This window comes from Linepithema humile, chromosome 3, assembly GCF_040581485.1.
Source record: "Linepithema humile isolate Giens D197 chromosome 3, Lhum_UNIL_v1.0, whole genome shotgun sequence".
In the NCBI taxonomy this organism is placed as follows: Eukaryota; Metazoa; Arthropoda; class Insecta; order Hymenoptera; family Formicidae; genus Linepithema; species Linepithema humile.
The window spans coordinates 30,542,283-30,569,017 of NC_090130.1; the positions used below are offsets into that span (position 1 = coordinate 30,542,283).

The 26,735-nt window shown below is 38.2% G+C and overlaps 4 protein-coding genes across 6 annotated transcripts; 3 read left to right on the forward strand and 1 right to left on the reverse strand.

Moving 5' to 3' along the window:
* Nucleotides 1-810: 810 nt before the first annotated feature.
* LOC105668175 (ARL14 effector protein-like) lies at nt 811-1,813 on the forward strand. Its single transcript, XM_012360410.2, has 3 exons — nt 811-1,137; nt 1,217-1,479; nt 1,565-1,813. The coding sequence occupies exons 1-3, from the start codon at nt 1,072-1,074 to the stop codon at nt 1,653-1,655; spliced, it is 420 nt and encodes a 139-aa protein (XP_012215833.1). The 5' UTR covers nt 811-1,071; the 3' UTR covers nt 1,656-1,813.
* A 360-nt stretch (nt 1,814-2,173) lies between these two features.
* LOC105668179 (GTP-binding protein Di-Ras2) lies at nt 2,174-16,952 on the forward strand. 2 transcript variants are annotated; one of them, XM_012360413.2, is made up of 4 exons: nt 2,174-2,806; nt 4,662-5,092; nt 6,512-6,730; nt 7,376-16,952. In XM_012360413.2, exons 2-4 carry the CDS (start codon nt 4,955-4,957, stop codon nt 7,607-7,609), a joined length of 591 nt encoding a protein of 196 aa, XP_012215836.1. In that variant the 5' UTR covers nt 2,174-2,806; nt 4,662-4,954; the 3' UTR covers nt 7,610-16,952. The 2 variants fall into 2 exon arrangements, with proteins under 2 accessions (XP_012215836.1, XP_012215837.1); XM_012360414.2 differs by having other exon boundaries at nt 4,810-5,092.
* Nucleotides 16,953-17,085: 133 nt separating this feature from the next.
* On the forward strand, nt 17,086-23,373 carry LOC105668176 (doublesex and mab-3 related transcription factor 3, truncated-like). 2 transcript variants are annotated; one of them, XM_012360411.2, is made up of 4 exons: nt 17,086-18,313; nt 18,389-18,678; nt 20,838-21,089; nt 21,178-23,373. In XM_012360411.2, the coding sequence occupies exons 2-4, from the start codon at nt 18,469-18,471 to the stop codon at nt 21,844-21,846; spliced, it is 1,131 nt and encodes a 376-aa protein (XP_012215834.1). In that variant the 5' UTR covers nt 17,086-18,313; nt 18,389-18,468; the 3' UTR covers nt 21,847-23,373. The 2 variants fall into 2 exon arrangements, with proteins under 2 accessions (XP_012215834.1, XP_067207912.1); XM_067351811.1 differs by lacking the exons at nt 17,086-18,313; nt 18,389-18,678 and adding an exon at nt 18,754-20,602.
* Nucleotides 23,031-26,468, reverse strand: hyx (cell division cycle 73 hyrax). The gene is made up of 4 exons (XM_012360412.2): nt 26,286-26,468; nt 24,227-25,497; nt 23,733-23,874; nt 23,031-23,558 (listed from the first exon to the last, which is right to left on the reverse strand). Exons 1-4 carry the CDS (start codon nt 26,414-26,416, stop codon nt 23,522-23,524), a joined length of 1,581 nt encoding a protein of 526 aa, XP_012215835.1. The 5' UTR covers nt 26,417-26,468; the 3' UTR covers nt 23,031-23,521.
* Between the last annotated feature and the right edge of the window lie 267 nt (nt 26,469-26,735).

A 26,735-nucleotide genomic window follows, 5' to 3' on the forward strand; every position in this document is an offset into this window, starting at 1 on the left:
TAATATTATAATATTATATATAATATTATATATAATATTTAGCTTATGGAAAAAATTTTCTCTTTTATTTGCAATATTTCATTCTTCGTGTTGGCAATTTTGTAACCGTTGGTTAAAGTTAACCAACGTTGAAAAAAGTGGCCCTAAACGACTCGACGACTGGACACATCAAAGTCTAGTTCCGAATATATTTTAAACGTTCGGAGCACCGCGTGCCCTGTAGCAAAATGTCCGTTACCCGCTTGAATTTAATCCACGTACTCCGATTGGCGTAACTCCGACTGTAGTAAAATGTATGTTAGGAATACGAATAAATCACTGTATTAACAATATGAAAAATGGTTTTTATCACAAAGTACCGAATACACTTAATATTGAGTAACCGCCCGCGAGACTAGATATAATTCACCGACGACTCTATTGTTAATGTGTTTCTTTTTAAGTGGTGTCACCAGTAGGCCAATTCCACTAAATTTTAGTGGAATAGGCCTATTGGGGACACCACTTAAAAAAAAAACATATTCACAATAGTACCTCAAGGGTAATGTGGAAAGCTATTTATTTCTAATTAGAAAACTATAAAATTTTTATTAAAAAGTTTAATTTTATAATAATTTGATTTATTTTAATCATTTTTATTTTTTAAATATTATATATTATTGTCTAGGTAAATTATTATAATAAATATAATAAAGATATTTAATTATAATTGATGAAAATAAATATTATTTCTATAACAAAGAAAATTTTATTTTCTGAAAGGTGCCCGCTCATCATCAGTCTATTTATTACACAGACGCTCCTGAGTCAAGGCTATCGGCGGCTCGGCCGCCAATGGCCGCGCGGTAGTGGGAGAGCGGGAGGCATCGTCTCAAGAATCGAGCCGAAATGTGTAATTAACGCCGAGCTCTGGTTTAAAACAATCGATATGTCTTATGTGTTGATTTACTTGTTTAATTTTAGAAATGTGAACATTCCATGGCAGTTTTATATAATATAAGTGTAAACCTTTAAAATACAACAAATATTCGAACTCGTATTAAAAGCTTTGCATTCTAACACACACGAAAAATGGAGACATCTAATTCTACAGCCGGCAAAACTTCGTCGAATAACAATACCACGCGTGGTGAGAAAGTAAGTGCATTATAGCAAGTCATTTTATAAAATTAATTTTATACCGAAATTAATTCGTTTGGTGAAAAACTGTTTGCAGAGGAGTACGCGAGGTTCGAGGCAAAAAGCTGTAGATACATTAAGCAAAAAATTTCTCAGAAACTTTGACCCTGAACACAGTGAACGAGAGAAACGTAAGCTGTATCGTCGATTATATCACAGCCACAGAAAGCATCTGTATGATGAGAAAGGTATTTTCATACAATCATCAGATGATCTTTGCGATTGCTTGAGCTCAGAGTGTCCTGGATGTCACTTTCCATGTCCTAAGTGCTCTTCCCAAAAATGTGGTCATGAATGCAGGTATTTTTAATGAGAATTTCCGTATCGAATAAAAATCTGATCCATTTTATTGTGAAGTCATTAATTTGAGTTCTAACTTTCTCAGAAATAATCGCAAATGGACTTACGACTCTATTCTCTGCGAAGGCACTGACTCAGTGATTAAAAATCCAGTATTAAAAGAACCTGAAAAATGAAAACAAGATGTAACAATAGGTATGAATATAATCTGTAAATATCTGTACATAAAATATTCTCAAATAATGTTGAACCCTTTTATCACTTTTACAAAGTTTTATGTAACAAATAAAAAGAAGTTTAATAAACTTAAAACGTTATCTACAAAAAAAGAAAATGTGTTTTTATTTAACTATGCGCCTTATATTCTTAAGTAATGCGTCACAGTTGTATTTATTTTATATTATTTCATCGAGTAACACATGGTTGCAACTGGGATTGTTCTATGCATAGGGGATGGCGATCGATATAATTTTGCAAATTCAACTTAGCTAAATGATAATCTCCACATAATAATTGGTGTAAATTTCACTTTTGTATATCTTCAGTACTAGAAATTAACCTTATTAAAATTGTAATGTTCTCCATCTCGGGGTGCACAATCTTCCAGTCACATCACTGTGCCGCACGCACGCCACCCTCATGAAACCGCTATTGATTTTCCGAACTGTGCAAAGGTGGCAGCAGTGTGCAAGGATTGTGGCACGCATTCACATATGTATGTACGCGGAGAGCGCGCGCTTCGTTTTTATCCGTGAAATCGTCCAAGTCTGCGCGGCCCAAGAAAAAACGAGAAAAAACGAGCGAGGGAAACACAGTCATGTTAATCGGGAAATAGTCGCGGGAGCGACTTCGTTAATTCGACGCGTAAATGTGATAAAGTCCGACTGCCGTCGGCGGGCCAATTTAGCAATCGCACTTGGCATTTCACTTGTTACAAAAGGTAACCGCAATCACGACGGGCGGAACGCACTTCAGGGGGTTGACGTTCAGGAGGCGCGCAGTGCTAGTCCGCCGCAATCCGCAAAAAAACACGTAAACGGGACGAAACCCGTCGTTATCATCATCGTTATCGTTCGTCCGTGTGTAGCAGCCGCGCATTCACCGCCAGGGTGGCAAATGGTGGCAAACGCACGCACGTATATATAGCGCGACGAACGCGGGTGACAACGCGCGAATAACAGCGGTAACAGCGGCAGTCGCAAAGAAGCAAATCGGTTCCTGCGTCGTCGTTGATCGCGGCCCGAGTGCGACCTCGCGATCGAACGAGGACCTGTCCGAAATCGAAGAGGGAAGCCTCGAGGTATTCATCGCTCGTACGGAGCAGCAGGTTCGTGTTTTCGAGTACTTTTCGTTCGCCCTTCGCCCTACGCTCTCATCCTCGCGATGAAACATCCTCGTGACGTCCTCGAGTGCCGTAATCGTAAGCTTCATCAAATGCGACGAATGTCGCGCTATGTCGATAGGACGGTAATAATTCGGGGGGTTAATCATCGCCTTGCTTGCCCCACTGGGTCTGTTCTTCTTGACTGCACATTTGTTTTTTTATTTTCTCCGATTTAAGTGCGAGGATACGCTTGCTCTAATTCAACAGAAAGTGCACAGTGCGGCTGAAAAAAATAGAATCATCTCAAGTATGTGCGATATGCATGAGTTTTTCGATATTGTAGCTTTAATCAGAATTTAAATCGTTATTTTCGGCCTAAAAGGAATGAATTGCGACAACTGTCAAGTTGACATCGTCGCGTCTCGACATATCACGTTCGACAAGTCTCGATTTGCAAAGAATGATATTCAGATCTTCGCGCGTGTGTGTGTGTTGTGTGAATGTCTGTTATTAAAAGTAGTTCATGACACGTCTTGCCAATGAAGATGTGTGCGGTATAAAATTGACCGGTCGCTTGTGAAATATTCGCCGTGCATTGTAATACAATATTACGAGATTGCGTGATTCGAATTGTGATGAAAATTTCAGGGATAGAATTCAACGAGGTCGATCAGAATAATTGTGACACAGGGGTAAATATGGCATCACAATATTTTCCTACGACATATACTGATAATCGCGCTCTAACGATATCAATTCACGGTATCCAGTAGAAATCACATTAAGCATCGGTTGAATCGCGCAATCATTAGTTTCTCCACAGGAGAATATTTCAGTCTGTCTCGCTCTGTCTTGTTGCAATTACCCTAATCGATTCTATAATTTGGCAAATTGCACGAAAATGCTTTGATCTTTATGTTTGTTTTGCCAACGCAAACATGACGATTGAAGAGATAAGATGTATTTAATTTATACGTATACGACATCGAAATTATACAATAATTAGTTTGAAAATTCTTATTTCGTTTTTAAATCGTTTGCATTACGTTATTATTACGTTTCTCTAATTAAATATTGAAATTTTAATTATTACATATTAAATCTGTTTATTTTAGTAGTATCTTCTATGCTTCGTGTCTTTTTGCTTTTTTAAGGCTCAAGAAGTCTGCTAAGACAAATGAAATCTGCTTTTATTCAGTCAGTTTTATAGATCTTTCTTAGCTGCGTTATAAAAAGAATATATTTAAGATAAAATAAACATATTCAAATCTTGAAAAAAGACGAGCTTTAGGAAGATATAGAAGATGCAAATAAAACAATCAGATTTTTCGCGGACGTGACGGTATACATGGCTGCATCCGATGCACTGATTGCACGAAAGCAAAAGATCTGTTAATCGCGTTATATCACACTTGTTACATTTGGAATAGAGCAACTATATATCTGACGAATATATAAATATAAACGTACAAATTTAGAAAGAGGAGAAAGGAAATTTGTGGATAGATAGAGAAAATGCAGATAACAAGAACAGACCCGCATAAGGGAGGGGAGGACACACACGGCAGAATGCGGCTTCGTGAGTGTCGTCATCGAGGAGTATACGTCACGAGATACGGACGGATGTAACCTTTCGTGGGTTCAGATTATTAACCGCGTGGGCGAAGCGCGGAGCGGAGGCTATGGCGTACGCGTTTATATGCGGTGTCGCGAAATCACCGATGTCCTTTCTATCGGATCTCTTGACTGATTTGATCCTACTTTAATAAAAATGTGGAGGCATTTGTAATTTGTGAATCAAGTTTAAAACAAGATCACGTTATTTGTTTCATTAATTTCAGATAAATTTTATTTTCAGATTAGTTGAGAATTTATTTGTCGATTGGTTACGAAGATATGCGATATTAAAAAGTACAAAATTGAAATATTATCTACAAATCGACCGATTGAAAGGACGTTGGAGGTGATTCCGAGCCACCCAGTACAGTTTGCGCGTCGTGCGACAGGTCGGGCGGTGATCGAGGGTTGTGAGGAGGGTTCGGAGAGTGATCGTCCCGCACTCTCGCCCCCTCGTCGTCTCTCCTTACTCTCCACGCGCGCAAGGGACCCCGAGCGCCGGGGGTTTACGTCGCCGGGACGGCAGATGTCAGGATGCCGGAGCAGAGCAACGACTATCGCGTGGTCGTGTTCGGGGCGGGCGGCGTTGGCAAGAGTTCCCTCGTGTTGCGCTTCGTGAAAGGATCTTTCCGTGAGTCCTACATACCGACCATCGAGGATACTTATAGACAGGTAAGTAAATTCGGCCGCAACCGCGACGCCGGCGGTGGCTGCACCAATCTCCTAAAAATGTGCACCTCTTTGATCTGTTTTTCTCAAACGAACGGCACTCGTAGCCGGCAAAAACCGCACGTTTATCATGATTTCTACGATGATAAGTAATTTAATTAATCAGAGATAATGATCATTTGCTATCGCGATGATAAACTTACAATTAGTTAAAGTTCGTTAAAGTTTAGCTGATTCCTTTTCAAAGAGAATAAGGATATAAAATAGATTAAAATTAATTACATTAAATTATATTCTTTTAAATGTAGAAGTAAAATAAAATTGCTTATAACGTTATTGCGATAATTGTATGCAAGATACTAATTTAACGCATATAAATTATTTATACCAGTTTTGATTTCCGGAAAAATTAAGCAATTGTCTTTGCTATTTATCAAATTCCACCGTGAATAGATTGTGCTAAACGTGGCTTTATGCGGCATCGGGTGCTACGTAGATAGCAATTTCCGCGCAAACCGAGATTTAATGATTAATCGAATGTCCTCGTGTCCTGCACGCGCGCACGCATTCGCCGGGATTGCGATAACTTTGTCATTTATGAATTTAATATTCTGACTCGTGTATCCAGCCAATAATATGGAAGTGGCGCGCGCGAATCAAAACATAAAATTTACAAATGACTTGCAGCTGTAGCATCGAGGGTATCTGGGTAGTAAAATAGAATTAATAGCAATGACATATGCTAATCGGCAAATATATGCTCAAAGCAATATATCGTATATCACAACAGTTTTGTTATGCCGCAAAGAAGTATCGTATACGAAATTAATTAAATATTACATCATGTAGCGCATGTTGAGGCAATGATAGGATATTTAATTATCGCATAAACTCTGCATAGACGTTATTTATGGAAAATTGAGATTTTCTTTGTGTAATCCAATTCTCAAATAACGCAGATGTAAATTATACGTGAAGCTTTAATTATCTAGCTCTGAAATAACGTGATTACGGTAATGACTCAATTAGAATCAGAATATATCGCTGTACAATTTCCGCGCAAATATTTTGCTAACAATTTCGCGCGTAGCCATTGATTCTACGCATATATATATATATATATATATGTTCTTATAAATTTTTACACACATACGCTCCTATGTGTGCGTTTGTATGACGCAACAACGCATTGACGATACTGGTGGGACTTTCGCTGTGTGCGCGACGAGAAGTGTTATCAATGGAATCGCGCGGGACTCGAATATTCCGACGACTCGACCTGATTCGATTTCGAATCTGATTTGACTCGATTTGGCTCGAATCGAGTCAGATCGTAATTGAAAATCGGATCAAGCCGAGTTACGATCGGATCGGGCCCCGGTCGCGGGATACAATCAAAGGACCGTGTGTACGGTATTTCAGGTGATAAGTTGCGACAAAAACATATGCACACTTCAAATTACGGACACAACGGGGTCCCATCAGTTTCCCGCTATGCAGCGACTCTCCATAAGCAAGGGTCACGCCTTCATCTTGGTGTACTCGGTCTGCTCACGGCAAAGTCTCGAGGAGCTACGACCGATCTGGGCCGTGATAAGGGAGCTCAAGGGCCAGGATATTTCGCAGATACCCATTATGTTGGTAAGGACACGCCGTAACCCTCGTCCCTTCATTAATTCCGGCTTTGAGTTTTTGGCTTTCGATATGAAGACATCGTAAAACTCTTCTGCTTTTTGTATTTATACTCTATGGAATTATCGTGCAATTTGTTTCCGTAATATTATTTCACGCATACGTCTTCAATTTGATTAAAAAAACTTGCTAAACGTAAAAGTTTTAACAATACGTAACACTCATGATCTTTGCGATGTGTCTGCATTCTAAATTTTGCGCTTCAATTATTCTTAACGAATTGAAAAACAATTTACTTATCGATGGTTTAGCGCTTTAGTCGTTTTAAGCGCGACGATTAATGCGATAAAGTCGAATCTTTCAGATGTTAAAAGGGCGTTAAAACTTAAAGAACCCGTTGTTTCCTTTCTTTGCTGAAAATTTCATCTAAAAGCTTGGGGGGGAAAAAATTTAGAAAGACAGTCAGTAGTACGTTATAAATTAATATTCAATTTTTATGAAATTAATTTAGTTAAATTTTAATTTGCAAAAAAACGAATCTTTATTCCCGCATGAAACAGTTGTTTTTAATTTTTTTTGCTTTCGAAAATTTGGTGTCGTTTCCTTTTAATATCGTGCGACTCAGCGATTGCATCGCATTACATCCACGTCCAGGTCGGGAATAAATGCGATGAGAGCCCGTCGGTCCGCGAGGTGTCGATGAGCGAGGGCGCGGCCGAGGCGGCTAATTGGGGCTGCGGCTTCCTGGAGACCTCGGCCAAGACGAACCACAATGTGGACGCTCTGTTCCGGGACCTGCTCACCCTCGAGAAGAACCGCTCGGTGTCGTTACAGCCGGTGCAGAGCAACAACGCGATAAGACTCAAGGAGAAGTGTGCCGTGATGTAAAGTCCGCCAGCGGATTACCGCACCGCGATCGACGACACCGTGCGATAACCATACCGGCGCGATTATCGGCGAAGCTCGCGTTTCCGGTATATACCATTCCCTTGGCTCGGTTATTCTTCGAGATAAGGGCCTCGCCGATTCACTAATAATCCTAAACTAGTTTCGCCAACGACGGACGACTTATGCGCGACTTGAATCCTCATAACTTTCGCCTGTCGAGACGTTTAACGTGTTAAAGTTTACCGTACAACGTGTCGTATTTGTTACGTTTGTTTAAATACGCGATACTAGGAGCGAAAATATCTCTGAGACTTCGAGAATTGTAGAAATAATTTTCTAAGATTCTTAAGAAAGGTTTAGAATTTTAGATTCCAAATAATTGGGTAACTTTAACGGGTTAATTCGTCCGACGTGAGGAAGATGAGTATTTTTTTATTCGACGAACAAAAGGATTATTCGAACTCGTATGTGCGTTGCTCGTCGATGGTGAAACCTTTATACCTTGATACTTTACGCAGTAGACCGCTCGACCGCGTATGATTTCTCTGTGCTCGATAATGATAAATTACTCGAGTTTCCGCTCTTGTTTTTCTTGACTCTGCCGTGGGATCGTCTGCGGTAATCTCGATCTGCGATGTGCGTTGGCAAAAGCGACGATATCGTTTTCATCGAGAATAGTTGCGTGTTTCTCAGCTGCTGACACGGAAAGCCTGGTGTTAATTGTAATAATTTCAAACACTGTAAATCGATCATTGCAGTGTATCATCGTAAGTAAATAAGACGTAATATTGAAATTCTGATATTTTACAGGAACAGAATTAATTTTTATAGAAAAGATTTACTTCGTGTAAATTGCGAAAAGAATTCAACTACTTATGTACCGCAATGACGTATTTTTTAAGAAACTTTTCATAAACGTTATATTTTTTTATTCTAAATATTTAATTAATATTTCTTACAGATAAATAAGTGTATGTGAGATTGCCTCAGTAATAACAATAGCAACGATAATATAAAAGAAGTCATAATTGATAATTAATTCTTCGAAGTGTAGATAGCTCGAATTATCGCGATTGTTATTAATCGCTTCTTGTTATAATTAACTTCAAGCTCTCTAATAATAGCGGCAGATAATTAGTAATTTCAATAATCTCTCGTTTGTACGTAGCGCCGAAAAGACCCCGACGGTTAGCATCGTGTTACAAACACTCGCGAAGCTAATCTCGAGCTTAGCCGAGCCGATTATCAGTATAATCGCAGGCAAGATTGTTGCTCTCTGTTCTCAGTTTTCGCTCGAGCACATCGTGATTGCCAAGATCGTTTCTTTTGCACACGCGACAAACAATGAATTATCATGGGAGATCAAGGAATATAAAGTGCACATATTTGTTTGCGGATTTTATCGCTCGAATATTCTCCGGCAGATTGCTTGCAATCGAGACGGTCTACGACAAAGGGCAGCTGTATAGCGCGCTCTTTCTGAAGATTGACTTATTGGATCCATTATGTAAAATATATGTCAACACAATCAGTTATACTGAATGTGAAAAGCGTTGAGAATATACGGTTTCAATACATAATACTTATTCGAAAAATGTTAGATGTATAATAAATTCAGGAAAATACTTTTTTTTTTCTCGAATAAGGTTTTGAAGAATATAAAAATAAAAAAATATTTATCAAACTGAAACATAATAAAAATATATATAAACTGGATATAAATATAAATAGATGAAGTGAATAAAATATATCGAGTTCTTAAGCTGTTAAAAAATATACTGCATGTGAAGAACGAATCTAGAAATAAATTAATACAGAAGATAGATTCTCTCTGTAAAATATGTAAAAATTTAAATCTTAAGGGAAAAACGTTAAAAGGAATCTATTCTAGCGATTCTACATGGTCTTTTCCCGTAGACCGCCTCAATTTAACGACATGCTAAATCGATAATAACTGCGACGACCCTTCCATGAAAATTCCGCAATGCTCCGCAATCCGAGACTACCGCACGACGATTAGGGTACTGGTGTAATGAGCGCGCGCGTGAAAGTTTTTTTTTTTCGCGAGGATGACAGAAGAGAGTGTGAGATCGAATGAGAGAAAGAGAGAGAGAGAGAGAGAGAGAGAGAGAGAGAGAGAGAAATAAAGAGAAAACGTGCAAACGATGACGAAAAACAAGTAGATAAGAGTTGTTACAAGATTGGTTTTTGTTGAATAGTTGTAAGAATTTTGTAATGACTACGCTAATTAGGATTATAAACGAACAGCAACAAGACACACCACAGAACCAGATACACGGTATACACACACATACAAATGCAAGCATTGGCATTGATATATGCATATATCATTGTGCAAATTTACACACACATAAACACACACACACGCGCGCATACACAAGCACAGATTTGTTGGCGGTCGCATCGCGAGAGATTATGAGATTGTAATTAACATTACATGCGATTACAACACACGTTTTCCGTATCGACGCAACATTTTTAATGGTTTTTCCACGGGACGTAGGTCACATCCGAGACGTCATTAGGTGTTCCCACGGAAAATTTTCCGACGAATATAGATAGTTAGTTGGTATAATTAATACATTATACTGTCTCTCCACACCCTCCTTCCGCCCCCTTTTCCCGTTTGCAGCAAATTGTTGAACGTATCCGTAGTTTTCCCCGTGACTCGCGTATCGTGTAGCTTCCCTTATCATCGCGTTTACGGATGTACCACAGTAAAAGAGAGAGAGAGAGAGAGAGAGAGAGAGAGAGAAAGAGAAAGAGAGAAAAAGAGAGACGGGAGCTTCTTCCTCTTCAATGTTCCTCGGCCCCATCGTAACGCCGTCGCGTCGCCGGGCGTCGTTGCGATCGATGCAACACACGTCGCACCGAGGCTAACGATGATGTTGATAATGACGATGATGATCCACCGTTTGCACTTAAACGTGTCTCGACTAGCTGTGAAGGGCCGTATTTATAGTCGTTAATACTCGAACAATGTCTCGAGAGTGTATCGAGTGATGTGCATGCTCTCGTAATGGACCTAAATCGAGTTGAAATTTATATCACGTGTCTTCGGAATAATATCGTCATGAGTACATATTGTTTAGATAGTTAACAATTTTTTTTAAGATACGACCAACTGTTTTCCAAAATATCTGCAAGATAGAAATTCTTTGCTACTGTCATCTGATTTTACCTCGTTATTTATTATTCTACGTTTATTATCTTATTACCAACTTTTTTACGTACTTTTTATTTCAAATAAATTCCTATTTAATTATTATTCTTACTCTACTCATTACATTTGCTTTATTTTTAAATATAAATAAAATGTAGATAAAATTATATCCATTTTTGCTATAAATACGGTCATCAAAAACCGTGACATCGTCGGACAGATAATGGCGCAAGGTAGCTAATCGATGATCAGATTCGAAATTGGAGAGCATCCTCTTTGAATAAGTCGACAATACACTCCCAACTAGGCCGGAGCGTCAGCTGTTGGCAACGTCAATGCCATCAATTATAGCCATCATTGATGCGTCGAGACTAGAGATGGCTATTGAGAGGAAGGTATCGATGCCACGAGGAATATTATTATAAGTATGGATGAGTATCATTTATACGACCATAGAAATTAATTATAGATATTATTAAGAATTAACAAGAGTGCAATTTTTATTTCTAAAAATATGACTTGATAATTACGAGCAAAAAAAAGTGCAAATAAATTGAACTTTTATGTTAGAGAACATAAATTTATAAATAACTTTTAGAAAATATCACAAAATAATTAAAAATAAAAACTGTATTCAGTAAAAGTTCAAGGTATCGATACTACGATTACTAGTCATATCTAGTCGCAAACACGCTACACAAAGATCTAGCACTGTTTTCTAGTACGAAACAATTCCAAATTTTATATTAACGTCGCCGTTTATTATTTATTTTATCTCACACATTGCTGTTAGGATATAATCTATTTTAAGCATGATAATTTATCATGCCAAATCAAAATATTTATTCAGTGATCACGTGGAATCGAAAAGAGTTTGCTGTGACGAAAAAATCTGAAATTTAGCCACTTTCTTCACAACGAACAGACACGTGGCTTTAAATTATATCAAAGTACTAAATCACAAAAGCTCTTCCTATAAAGAGGGTTTTCCTGTGAAATTCAATTTCCCAATTTAAATTTTTTTTTAACAAATAAGGTTTCTTGAACAAACTCACTGATGCTTCCGATTCACAAACATTCTTAAGCTCAATTTTAGCCGTTTATTATTGATATATATGCATATAATTTATATATATATTTATATATGTCTACAACAGTTATGAAACAAAGCGTTCTAAATAAAAGATTTCAAAAACTTGGAATGTTTTCACGCTACGGAATTAGTCTAGACTGTGCTCATCTCACCGTTTTGCATATTTATCACAGACGGACTCGATTATCCAACGAATTACACATACAGTCCAACGCTTCATTCTGCGGCGCTCCGTGCTCAACTCTCTCCCGCGGAAAAGAAAACGAATTCATGGATGAGAATTAATTCCATTGAGATTGCGAATTCCTTCGTGGAAAACCGCAGATTGACTTTAAATGCGCGGCATTCGATTTCGCGAAAGTGAATTCCCATGACTCGCAAGTGAATTTCCATGATTCGTTTTGATTCACCCAATTTTCATCCCGTCTCTACCGCTATCCAGCCCCCCCCCCCCCCCTTCTCGGCCATTCCAGACTATGGCTTGTATTTCCGACGGAAACGACAACAGCTTTAAGGGACGAATCCCTTCCCTTCTGTCGACCGTTAATTAATTAACGAAACCGAAACGTTCGTATCTCCTTGATATTACTACTGACGCGCGTTGAAACTCGTTCTCGTATGTGTATACGTTGTATACCATTTAATACATAGTTGTGTATCGCTATACTACGATTATTAGGCGTGCTTCACTTCGCTTCATCTAGATAATTATCGCCATTATCGTTGTACGATAGTGCGTTTCCGCGCGATACCGTAAATCGAATATGGTAAACTGTTCCGGTTACTACGTTCGATGTTTTTTCGGCGCTACGTTGATCTCTCATCTTAATCATTATCGTTTATCGTTACCGCGCGACTCGACGCGACGCGATAATATTTACCGTATTCGAATGGCGCTGTCGCGCCGATGTTGTATAATTTTGCGCCCGCGCGAAGGAAAAGGAGTTTAGAGCGCTACCCTTTCCCGAATTTTCTCGACGACAGAAAGGAACGGCAGTCCCTCGCGCCGATGTCGGCGCGACTCTTTTTTACGAGGATCTTGTTTATTAAATAATAATATGCCGTATAAACGTAGCGTGTAACGTGTTTAATAATGATCGTTAATAATCAGCCTGAGAGAGAGAAAACTCCTAAGTGTAAATTGTATATAAAATTTTCTATATTCAGATATCCCGATATATAAAATACGTACTTATTATTTTTATTATTATTGTTAATATAATAATTATTATTATTAGAGGAGTAATAGTTAGAAGTGGTTTCTTGCGGTCATGTCTCTCGATTTCAGCAACAAGACGAAAGGGAAACAGCACACATTCGCCGCTACTTTTTAAATCACTTGTTACCAGATTGGTCCCCGATCGATTACGCGCTACACGTAGTATTATCCCGTAATTATAGGGAGTACTATATAGTTATAGTAGAATAGGATATATTATATATTAAATATAAACACACACACACACACACACACACACACACACGATATGCACATAGACACATACACACACACAGAGACATTGATTATACAAACGCGTATTCCGCAGACTTCGTCACAAAGGTCTACGTACGTACCATCGTCTTTATATAGGAAAAGTGCGAAAAAGTGTCGTTTTCTAATAGCTACGCTTAGCTGTTGAAAATGTTTTATCTGTTAGGTGAGGGAAATCGAGGGGGTATAAAAGTAGGCTAATCGCTGTTTTGAGATATATGTAGATCTAAGGAAACGCGACGGCTTCTTAATCGATTCTAACACTTTCTTGCAATTTTCTCACAGTAAAATTAGAGAGAAAAATAAATGAGAATGGATCGATGTAGATTTTTGCGACTAAGTAGGTAGGCTATATGTATATGCAGGGTGTCTCCTCCCAATTTCCGGACTACTGACTAACGTGGGATCGATTTTTCTTTAACTGAAAATATCGAGACACCAAACATAGATTTAGAACAGTAACGAAAGTGAGAAGATGGGCGTGAAATATAATTTATATCCTGTCGAATAAGAAGGAAGACAAAAAAAGGTAACATATATGTCGTATAAACGCTTGCACGGTAAATTCGATAATGGAACATTACCAAGAGAAACATAGCTAATAATTCCAACTTTCTTTAAAGACAAATCGACCGACAAACTTTCGCCGAAGTATTCACAGTCCAGCGGAAATCGTCTGAGACACTTTGTGTGTAGATATAATAGATTTAAATTCAATAGAATCTCGTCGAGGGCGAGACAGAGATATTACGAAATCGAGCTTCGAAAACAAGAAATAAAGGAAAGCGGAAGGGAAAGGAAAGCAAATTTATGAAGATTAGGTGAACATAGAAAATACGAACACGGTATTCTCTTAGTTTTTGGGGCCAATTGGTGTGACGAGAGAAAGAGAAAGAAAGAGAGAAAGAGAGAGACACATATGTGTCGTGTATATACACATAGAGATGTTGGGATGACTTCTCGCTGATTGTGAGTTTTATCTCTTTCGCAAAGTTTCCTATTTTTTTTTACGTACATTTGCAAAATTCTTATTCAAATTGGATTAACGAGCAACTATTTATTATAGAAAATTAAATCTTATTTTCTCAGAATAATTTATTTAGTAACTTACTAGAAATTTTTTTGCTTCTGTTTCTCGCAGTTTTTTAAATCAATTTTTGCTGGGTAAAATTAATTACACTAAAATTGAAATTTTTTGTTGTGCGAGGAGTAATCGAAGATCAAACACTATGCCGTGTAACGTACATAGAGATTATAGGAATTCTCTTACTGAGCATGACGATAAGGAGCGCGATTGGGAGCAGGTGAAACACATACACACACATACCGTATACACAGGCCAGGTAACAAAAAACGAAATACACAACGCATCGCGATCGCAATAGTAGCCGAAATATAAGAGTATAAGGATCTCGAGTGATATTACGCTTCGTTGACGTGACACAATGCGGTCTCAACGATATATCGAATCTGATGCTGCGTTACCGGGGAGTTTTGCAGTACGAATACTACGAATACGATAAACGCCAAAAAAGACTGTGAGTCTGTCGCGCATACAGCGACTCTTTTTATCTTTACATTAACATTATGAATTATTCTAAATACCGTAAAAGTCTCTAATTATTATAAATGATAATTATTATACATATGTATATTGATTTTTTATCTTATCGCTTATTAGGTATCGTATCAGTAAAAGTGAAGTGATTGCTCTTAGCGGAAAACAGAAGAATAAGAGGCACAAGCAGTCACAAACTTTTTCAATTTTCGCTTTTAGTGCAAAGTGTTTGCTTTTATACCGTCAAGTAGTTACGCTTGTGGTGAGGCTGTTGTTAATGAATTTATCAAATTTACTTCATTTTATTTATACGATCCACGACGATTTGACTCGACATTAACGTTTAGCGTATTTCCATGTTATTGCAAAAAATCTCCATTATCAGCGTGATACTTAAATACGTACTTCCAAATGAAAAATCCGGCCCGAAGCGTCGTTCGACAAGTATGTTGCGCATTATATGTCGCCGTGTATTATATGTACAGCGGACTCCTCCTAAATTCTCTTCGCACAAATAACAAAGTAACGACGACAAAGTAGTGTAACTTACGACGGACCATATCAATGAATCATATCAGCAACCAAAAAAAAAAAAAGCAAAAAAGAAAAAGGGATATCCTCGATTGTGTGAGCCCGAGGCGAGAGAGACGATGAGTTTTTAAAGTTGTGCTTTCAAATGCAACGAGTTCTCCTGTACAAAAGTATCGCCAATTGTGAGCGGTCGTTCCTGCTGCTAACTTGCGTTATATACTGTCGAGGGAAATTCGTACTCATAACCATATGATGGTTAATTACCAAATTAACAGTACTTCACGAGACAATTTTGGGAGCATTATAAAACTCTAAGAAATGCAGAAACCTGTTCAGATTTTTAAAAACGTATTTTTTACGATACAAATTAGATTGATTTAATATAGAAGGAATTTTTCGAATTAAGGTTTATACTTTTGACATTAAAATTCCGTCATTCACATATCGCAAAGTGTTGTCTCACTTGTAAAATTATGTAGCAACTTGTTTGCAAGAGTACGAATTCGCCTCGACGCACGTTTGCTTAGGCTTAAGCTTGCCGTAAGTGATGATTTGTTGAAGCAACTTCTATTAATCTCCGTTAATTGTGCGACGAAACGACATACAACGCTTTATTGCGAATTACTTCCCGCAAATCTAATGTATAAAACCGAAATGTGCGAACTAGTAAAAATAATAGACACGAAGATGTAAATGAAGAGCACGAAGGAGTAGAGAGGAAAGTTGCGTGTGGAAGAAATTTCGATAATTAAGAGCACTCGACGAAACCTTTCGAACTTGGAGATGCTGAACTAAATGACAGCTACGACTATGAAATATAGTTAATGTTATCAATTTTGACATTATTTCTGTAAAATTTGTAGTGAATATTTGCCGAACATAAAAATATTTTTAACTATTTTGTTCCGATAGTGATTCTTTTTAATGCAAAGCTAAGAAATATCTAAACTCCATTGCTTCTCATATCTCTCTTATTAAGTATTAATATTTGTTTAATTAAAGATTGAAATGTCAAATTTATTCCAAATCCATATTCTACTTTAAAATCATCTCCATGGCGACTCTTAATTTCTTCGTATCGATTCTGAGACATCATTGAGATCAGAACCCCGAAGTTCAAAAGGTTTTTAGCTGCCAAGCTGGAAATAGCGGTGCGTTCGGCTTGAAAAGTTTAGATTTGAAAAGTTCTTTTACGCGTTAAGGATACACGTGAACGCACGCGAGGGCGAGGCGAAGGAGAAAATCGCGCGTCCTCCACTCTCTATACACGTTAAATATACACGTTCCACACAATTATTGCGAGAGTGCACATAGAGAATGGCGCAAAGGGTGTCTAATTATCTATTTAAATAAGCGACCAATACACGCTGGAATAAATAGGCTTGTTATTGCGACAAATTTGCTCATTCATTATCAACCGAAGAATCGTTAACCAGCTACGAATCTGTACTCGTGAGAATTAAACGATCTTGATTCTTGGCAAAATGCTTGTTTCTGTCGAATTATTCTGCCACATTTGTTCTTCCTTGTCACTCGATTCCTGTGAAAAGATGTATTACTTTGATGTGACTTATGCAATCTTTATTATGTTTGAAATTTTTTATTTCATATTGCAAGATACAAACTAATACCTATCTATTTGTAAAATTTTATTGTTTTATAAAGCTAACAGTCAAACACAATTTCATAAAATTTGTCATAATTTTGTGATTTTAAGAGCAGGAATTGTATTTTCAATACAAATGTTTACTGTTTGAAGAAATAATATTAACTAGATAATTTGACAACATTAACTCTTAATAAATCAATTTGTATTTTTCGCTAGCATTTTAGTTGCTAACTTTTCTTAATGAGAATAGAGATATCCGTGGAAGAATTTGAAACAAAATACATTACAAGTGAAGTTTTATGCAGGATATATAATTACAAGTTAAATACAGCAGTCTAACAATTCACTTTTAAAAAAATTATGAAATTAATTAACAGTTTATTTTTGTGAAACTGCGTTTACTTCTATTTAAAAATGTTTACTTGGCTTTGATTCATACGACCCATTAATTTGCGGTGTCGCTTGTCTCCGTATCTCCGACGATGGTAACATGGAAAAATAAAATAAAATCATACACTAGCGAGTATCCGCGATATTCGAGTACGATACCCTACAATGTGAGGTATCACGTCTCGCGGTAGGAGTGGCGACAGGAGCAAACACGACGGAACCAATCGCCGAGAAAGGGTGGTCCAGCCGGTGTTTGTCTTCTGGACCCTCCTCCACCCTGAGGATGCTGCGGAATCGTGTGGAAGAGCCTAAACATCGTGTATATCCGTACATCCGCGGCCAATCAAACCGAACCGTCGCCAAGTCGAAAGCCAAACGAAATCTTGTCGACGATTAGATCCGCTCCCTTTTCGCGCAGTTCCGAATTAACAATCGCCAAGAACTCGTGAACGCGAAAACGTAACACCTAAAGCGTCACCGCTCTCTTTGTAATATTCTTTTAAATTCTGATGCGCACTTTTAGAAAGTTCGGTTTTCGACCAGTTATATTATCGGCGGTCCACCACAAAGCTATTACATAAGAATTGCACTAGTCAGAAATGAATGTTATATAATATGTTGAGGTTTATATAAAATTAATTTATAAAAACTCCACACGCACACACAGAACAGTCAATAATAAAATAACCACTAGTACATTTATTATTTATTATAATTATATGTGTCTAATTATTATATTGTTTGTGATTATTCTTTATATGTATGATTTACTTGTCAATTTCTAATATTTGTCTATCTCAAGAAACTTTTTATATGTGTACCAGCAATTTCAAAAAGATTGACACAGGTAATCGTTTGAATACTCTTTGGCAAAAAGAGTGTGCGGGTAAATAAATAATTGTAGAATTTTTACTTATTTAAGGAGATATGTGTGATACTATTTGAATGGTTAAATAAGAAAAAAGAGAGGACCGAGGTTCGATTTGCATCGATTTTGCCACTATGCTTCGCGGCAAGAGCAAGAGCAAGTTGGAGAACAATGAGAACAACGAGAGAACGGACGGTAAACAGAGGAGACCGAAATGCGCTCGTTGCAGAAATCATGGTCTGATTTCGTGGTTACGGGGCCATAAACGAGAGTGTCGTTATCGGGAATGCCTGTGTCCGAAGTGTTCGCTAATCGCCGAACGGCAACGAGTGATGGCCGCACAGGTAAGCAATACGCAAATCTTTAATTTGTTAAACAATCTTCTAAGCAATTCTTTTCTGTCACGATAGAATATTTTTACGAATAATTTCCGAGTCCAATTTTTCCGTGAATCCTTTCTCGTGTAATTTTATTATGTGAATAATTGCGCTGTTCTTGCCGGGTTTTTACGGGTTTTTGCGCTAGTTTCACCATCAGAAAAGTGCAAAAATAGGATAAAATGTTAATCAAAATGTCAAATCTAAAATGACAATCATTCGCGAATGTAAATGTCACAAGTCCCGTCCCGTTTTCACTGTCACTAATTCAGTACGCGCGTGCTTATCTACGCGCTTTGAGCGTAAAGAAAATGTGAAAGAAAAATGTCAATTTATTGAACGCGCAGTTGAGTGTAATTAATGCGTCTTCTATGTTTTATTTCGCATGATTCACCCTCGGTATTTAAAGAGACGCTTGATCGGTACTCGTTATCGTCGCGTTGCGCGTGCCTTAATGAAAAGAGAGCTGCGTGTACAAAGTTCCTTTTTGTATAAAAAAACAAGGGATTAAATCGACGTTATAGATAATAATTTATTTAAAAAAAATAATAATACGCATTAAAATAAAATTCTGCAGAAGACGCAAAAAAAAGTTAAGACAGATTTCAAAGTTTTATTTTTAATTTCATAAATTTATTTTCCATTGGCGTTTTCCATTTATCGATTGCAACACGCGAATGTATAATTAATGTAATTCAAAACATCAAAGATTACACTTTGGAAGCTTGCTAGATCTCTAGTTATTATAACTGCGAACGGCCAAATCAAGTCATCAATCTCTCGAATTTCGGCAATATGGTCCACCCTATGCATAATGCATCCCACGACACAGCCGCTCATCTTCAAGAGGAAGATAGGAACAGCAGGGGCGAGATAAATTAAATCCATTAACGCTCCGTATAGCGTTTCATTTCTGTTTGCATAGGCATTATGACACTCGATACTTTGTTTGCGGCGTGACTTTCGATGCGGTGTTAACGCTCTCGCGCGCTACCCCCTGTATCTTTGAACAAAAATAGTCGGCAGAGCGAGAAACCCCGCACGATTGCGGTCAAACAAAACATACGTTTCTCGAGATCGTCCATCCGGCAATAATCGCCGGTGTACCGCGAGCAACCGCGTGGTTTTGCCGCGGAAACTTTTGCGCGGCGCGCCAACTCCGTAATCCGCGGTGATTAATACGGAACCGTCGGTGGTATTACTCGGAAATATTATCGGAATTACGCTTGCTGAATTCTACGCAAACGGCCACGCCATTAGGAAATTAATGTTCGTTACATTGCCTGTGGAAAATATTGCAAATTGTGACGCGAGCTTTAAAGCGCGGCTCGAATAAATTGGTAATAAAAATACCGATGCCAAAAATATATAAAAATAATATCACTTATGTCGTTAAATCCGTGTGACGCATTGAGATATTTCTGTAAGTAAAACTTTGTAACAAATGCTATTTGTAACAAGTGTAAAAAGAACATGTGGCGATATATTAACTCTGAAATCGGATACTTATCTCTTTCGGGTTTCAATGATCGAACGGGATCGAACGAAAAAATGGGATAAAGAAGCGGTTGGCTAATAGATTCTCTCGGCATCAGCCGATGTGAAAGATTATTGCGGGTGGTCCAGCTTGGAATAACACGCGGTAAATGCGCCCCTATACATAGGCGACGGGTCCATTTATAAGTCGAGCGCAGTCATGATCCATCATGATTCGATTGCTATGTATAAAAGTCTTTACATACGACATATGTGAAGACTTTTAAAAGTAAAAAAATATTTTACCATATTAATTATAGCATGAAACCACAAATCGATATCATGGACCACATTTTTATCCGCCCCAGCCTTTATGTGTGATTTCACTCTTCACTCAATCTCTGAAAAGAAAAAAGTAATTAGAATCTATTCTATTACATTCGTGCATAACTTGTCTATTGTTACATTGTAATTTACACTAATTAATATTTTTTATTATCAAGTTATCTTGCAGCATTGAAAATTTCTGCTCTACTTTTCTATTTTTGCAAAATTTTAAGAATAATATATTTTTAATCACTTATTGGACTTTATAAATACGACGGAGAATTTTAAATTTTAATTAAGACAGTTTTATTCTCTTCGGGTAGGTCGCTCTGAAGAGACAACAAGCGGCCGAGGATGCAATTGCTCTTAAAATGGCAAAGGTAGCGACCGGACAGAAGCTCGATCGACTTCCGCCGGGAAAGATCTTCGGAATGTCTGTGACGGAGCCGAAATCGACGGTGGATCAAAGCGAGGACGCAAATCTCGCTTCGAAGAAGGTCGATGGAACTTCGGAGGAGTCGAAGGATCTTCCGCGTCCGTCGACCAATGATGCTGTTCGTCTTCAAAACTGTTCCGTACGTATAACAAGAATTAAAAATCATTCATTGGTGTACATGTAATCACCGTTCTCCGTCCATATTTCTATCTTCCTTTCGCTTTCAGGACGGTCTGGAAACCTGTGCAAGATCCAGAAACCTCCTTTTCGACACCAGCAAGCTGGAAGGTTCCAAGGAATCCACTTCGGTGTCTCAAACCTCCGTGGAGACTCTAGCGCGTCTTTTCCCGAATACCAAGCTGTCGGTCTTGCAATTGGTGCTGCAACGTTGCGGTCAGGATTTGCTAAAGGCGATTGAGTACTTCGCAAGCGATAATCTGGGCATGGTCGAGTCGACGATATCATCTATTAGCCACACGCCTTCGGCCTTTCGACCTCCGCAAACCATCGTCGACAGCGGTGCCGGGGAGCAGCAGCAGCAATCGATCTCCGGCACGATGCTGGCACCGACGATCTACACCAGTCTGTCCAGAAACGTCTACGGCGACGCGGGATACTGTCTGCTGAATATCGTGCCGGCAACCGAACAGTTGGCCAAGGGAACTGATCTGCCGATCGCGAAAACCGCGGCTGAGCAGGAAGCCGTGGCTTTAAATTTTCGCTATAACAATTATTTCACTCCCGGCGTGCAGCAGCAACTGAGAGATGCGCATGTGTGCGCTCAAGTGGCAGCTGCTAGATCGGCAAGCATCTTACATCATCTGCCGCCTGCCGTACTGCCGGGTATTCCCTGCGTGCAACCGAATTGCGCGCAGTGTAATTATAAGTTCGCCTGAATATCTTTTCCTGGATGTACAACTATATATGCAATTGAAAAAAATCGCTGCAAGAGAGTTCCGTAATGCAGAAAATAAAAGCAAAGTTTGGTGTAAAGTTGAAAAAAAAATGAGTTAAAAGATTTCATTATTATCTTCTTCATTATATCCAAAAAGTCTGCTTTAATTAAAAATAATAGTTACATTAAAATGAAAAAAAAAAGAAAAGACTTATCGCTGAGGATAAAAAAAATTAAAAAATTTCTGCGCTAAGTGCAAAGTATGTTATTTATTTATATTGCAATTATGTTACATGTATCAATTGATTCATGCCAAAGAAGAGGCGATTCGATTCGAACATTATTCGATTTTCTGCACGAAAAAACATGTCATGATAATTGAAAAGAAACGCGCAACGATTCCCAATCATCTCCCTCGAGCGATCGTTATTCGAGGAGCGCAGGCGAGATAGCGGGGATAAATCCGTCGTATTTGTCGAAGTAATAGAGCGGCGGTAATCTAGTTAGAAATATTCGATCCGCCACCGTATAAACAACACCGGTCGGTCAATCGTACCGTACAATTGAAATCGCGCCGCGAGCGATTTACTTTAGCTTTGATTTTAGGGGCAGAGAAAACACGGTGCCGTACGACGGTTCGTACCGCATTCGCAACCCCCTTCGGATCCCCGCGTCTTTTCTCCCACGGGAGAATCCGCGGTATCGCATCTCGAATTACAAAGCTACGCGTGAAGAAACTTAACACCGCTATCGACCGCCAAAACGTAATCCTCTTGCACGCTCGCTTGAAGAACACTTTAAAGGCGAGTCGATGCTACAATTCTCATTTACGATTGACGTCATTAAAATTAAAATTCTTCCGTTGATGCAAAGTGTAAGTGAAAGTTTGTTAATCCTTTTCACCAAAAATAACGCAAATGATATGCTTGCGATGTTATATTGCCTAAGTAAATTTGATCAAGCTTAATCAATCATTCCCAAGTTAACTCGCGCCTCTACGCATCGTATCAGATTAATGATGAAATTTAAACCTCGCTCTTTGCGAGGGTTGTAATTGCGTGGGCTAAGTTGCAAAAATTATTCGTGTACCTTCTCTCGCCGTTGTCATAATCGCTGACGTAGGTAGATATGGATGGATTACGCACAGCTAATTTTAATTTTCACCCAAGAATAGACACTTACGTATTTGTGTTTCAATGTTTTATTAATTATTCAGTAACAGGCACATCAGTTTGCGCTAAGTATAATTAATATATACTATGAAAATGGTGAATCGTGGTGAATCACAAATAAGATGAGAAATCTCGAACGGTGGTGAGTATGGATAAACCGGCTATGTACGATAAATGAAAGGAAAGGAGAGATTCGCTATTAGTTTACAATTTAAAAAATCTTACGCTTAAATGGGTGGTCTTTATCTTAATTAAGTGGCTGTCACCAAGTATTACTGAATAATACTTCATTATCAAGATGTAATGTAAACTTAACATAATTCCATACTGACGATACGCTCGGTTCACGTCGCATTAACAACGCAATTATTAATTATGCATATACATATATATACACGTGTAGATATCACTTCTCTCTCAGATATGTACAATGCTCATTTGCTTCTTTACGAAAATATCTAGAAAATACGCAGAACACACACATACGTAAATCCGATTACGATTTTAGAAACGAAGATGCGGCTTATTCTTGATCATATGCCTGTAAAGATAGAGTTTATTTTGGATTATAAATAATAATACGCCCACATACATGTTAATCAAGAAAAATCTTTATTTATAAGACAGCTACACGATTTCATTAGAAATTTAAAAAAATAACAAATTATACATTAGAAAGATGTAACAAGAAATTAAATTATTATAAGGTACTCACTTGTCAAGATGTTCCCAGAATACCATTAACGCTGCTCTGTCCAAGTGCCTCTTTGTCCGGCTCAATTCGATCACTGTGACAGCCCAACGTGATACATTCGTGTCCAACCTCATCTCATCGTATTTCAAGTGAAATGCACATACTGTAAGGTAGAAGAAAGATTGTAATGACTTGCATTCGAAATACAATACCAAGCAAAAAGACAAACTAAACAGCAATGTAAAAATTACATTTTCTTTATTCTGATAAACATAAAGCTTACAAAGTATTACATTTAATGTAACCCTTGCAATGTAATAAAGTAAAGATATTCAATAATAAAGAACAATATTTAATCCAACTTGTTTATTATAACTCATTCATAATTTCATATAAAGAGAACAAAACATAAAATTTTATATAGAATAAAAAGATATATAAAAGAAAAATCTAATAATTTACATGCATTAAAATAATGAGATAAAAATTGACGTTTTTACTGAAAAGACACGTACTTTTTGAAAAGATCTCCACTGGGTTGCCATCGAACGGCCAGCCTTTGAATTGCCACGCCGGTCCCATGACGAACACAGCGACGACCCTCTCCCAGTCGGCGTTGGTCAACTTCTGCGGATTGTCGACCACTCGGTAGGGTACGGTCAAACCACCTTCCTTGCGACGCTGTAGAAGCACTTCATTCTCTCGCTTGCAACCTTGTGTTCGTTTGTCTTCGTTGCTGATGTATTTCAAATCTTGCAGAATGTCCTTAGCATTATACATGGTGATAAGAGATGTGTTGGCGCTAGGAATGATAATGATGGGTGTTCGGCTAGGTCGCTTGTTCTGCGCGGCTTGCTGCGGCGTTAACTTAGCGGCGGAGGTTGGCAGCAGACCCGAGTTCGGCGCGGCGGACGGATTGGTGGGTGGTTTCCTCACGGTGGGATTCGTGCCCTCGGTCACGGATTTCAGTGTCATGCCGTGATAAGTGCCCATAGTGTCGATCTTGAAGCCTTCAGTTTCTTCCTTCTGACGAATAAAGCGCTCTTGATCGTAACGATTGTAGACGGCCGGCTGTGGCAACGGTCGCATGGGTGTCGAGCGCGGCGTCACCATAGGCGTGGGCACGGCCGGACCCTTCTGCCGACCCTCTTCCCGCGCTTTGATACTCTGCAGAATCGCAAAAATATTCTTCGCAAATATCTTACCGCTACTTTGCAAGATGGTAGCACGCGTCCGCCACTGACGTTCGCGCGATACGATGTCCTTCGTATCGTCCACATCCATGTCAAGGATCACACGTAGATCCGAACCCATGCCGATGTCGTCGTTTTCTTTGATTGTGGTGCGCTTCTTTGCCAGACGTTTCGCCTTGATCGCGGCGATCTTTTCCACCGACATCGCCTCTGACAGCGATTTGATGTTGTCAACAGTGACCGATGCTTCCTTGGGAGCATCTAAACGGGCTGCCAGTTGCTCTTTTACCTTTTGCACGTGAGTCTCCTCAAAGCGAGGTTTCTTCGATGAGCCACTCTCCAAGCCATCTTCGGCGGCACGTTTTACTTGTGTCGGAATTTCTAAGGGTGCTGACTTGTCTATGGCGGCTGATGTGGCAGTTTCGCCGTTGAGATAGGCCAGCAAGTCCTTTCTGTCAGGCCGACGCACGACAGGTATGTTTTCTGCGGCTGCTTGTCGCACATATACTGGATGTGTGAGTTGAACATGTTTGAGCAAGAATAAAAGACACTCGAGAGTATAATATTCCTTAGGTGTGCCTTCCTTTCCAGATCTGAAATAAAAACAGAAAAAAATGTATAAGTACTTCTTAAAGAAAAAGAACATGCTTATATAAGATACTTCTATTATTAATATTTATAACTTTTATGTTTCTTTAAATAAAATATATATTATGCAAATTTGTTTCAAATATGAATTGTTTTATATAAATTTAATTTACAAATTTAGAGACAAATATTGAAATTGCAATTTTGATCTTAAATGTGAGAAAACAGATAAACAAGTATATCCAACATTAAATAAAATCAACTTAATTATTTGTAAGATTTACACGGTAACTAATGTTTTATCTATAAATAGCAGTCTTTAATGTAACTCTAAAATAAATCGTTTTACAAAATTGTTTACAAACACAACAATGAGAAAATTTAGTTAAACTATTTAGTTTAGCACAATTCAAATCAAACATCACAGAATGAGTTAAAAAACTAATATACAAATTGAAAAAAAAATTGATTAAAATTATAAGAAATATTGTAAATAATACAAATTTTACAAGAGTTTGAATATTCTTCTTTTAAAATGATTATAAAATTGAAGAAAAAATAGGGAAAAATTTGAAGGAAGAAAATTGCATCAATACAATAAACACGTATGTTTTGGATAAAACTTCTAACACTCTCAGTTTTCTTATTTCTCATATACAATTGTATATAATATGTACATTTATTTATCAATTCATCAAACTCTTGTCATTACCTTCCCTCACTGTCTGCCTTTAAAGGTGAAACAGATTGCAATTACAAAATACTATATGATGTAAGTGGAACGAACACTCACCCATAAGTCAAATAATTAGTCTTGACATTCTTTGGCCAGGAAAACTCGCCAAATATGATCTGATTCTCGCGTTCGATTATCTCCTTTTTATTAACATTATACTGCCGCAACAAACTCAGTGGATCCGCCATGTTTCCAAACTGATGTGTCTCACGTATTCTGCCTTGCAGCCATAGACATAGGAAATATAGGGACGGAGTGTAAGGCCGAATTCCCACTAAGGCTGAATTCCCACTGAGTGCGTCGCGTCACGCGTCACCAATCAAAACACACATTTCATATATGTTGTATAATATGTATTATACAACACATATAAAATATGTGTTTTGATTGGATGACGCGTGACGCGACGCGCTCAGTGGAAATTCGGCCTAAGCGCGTCACGCGTCGCGTTATCCGCCGCGTCACGAATTAACCAATCAAAACATCCCATTTTATCGCATCATGTGC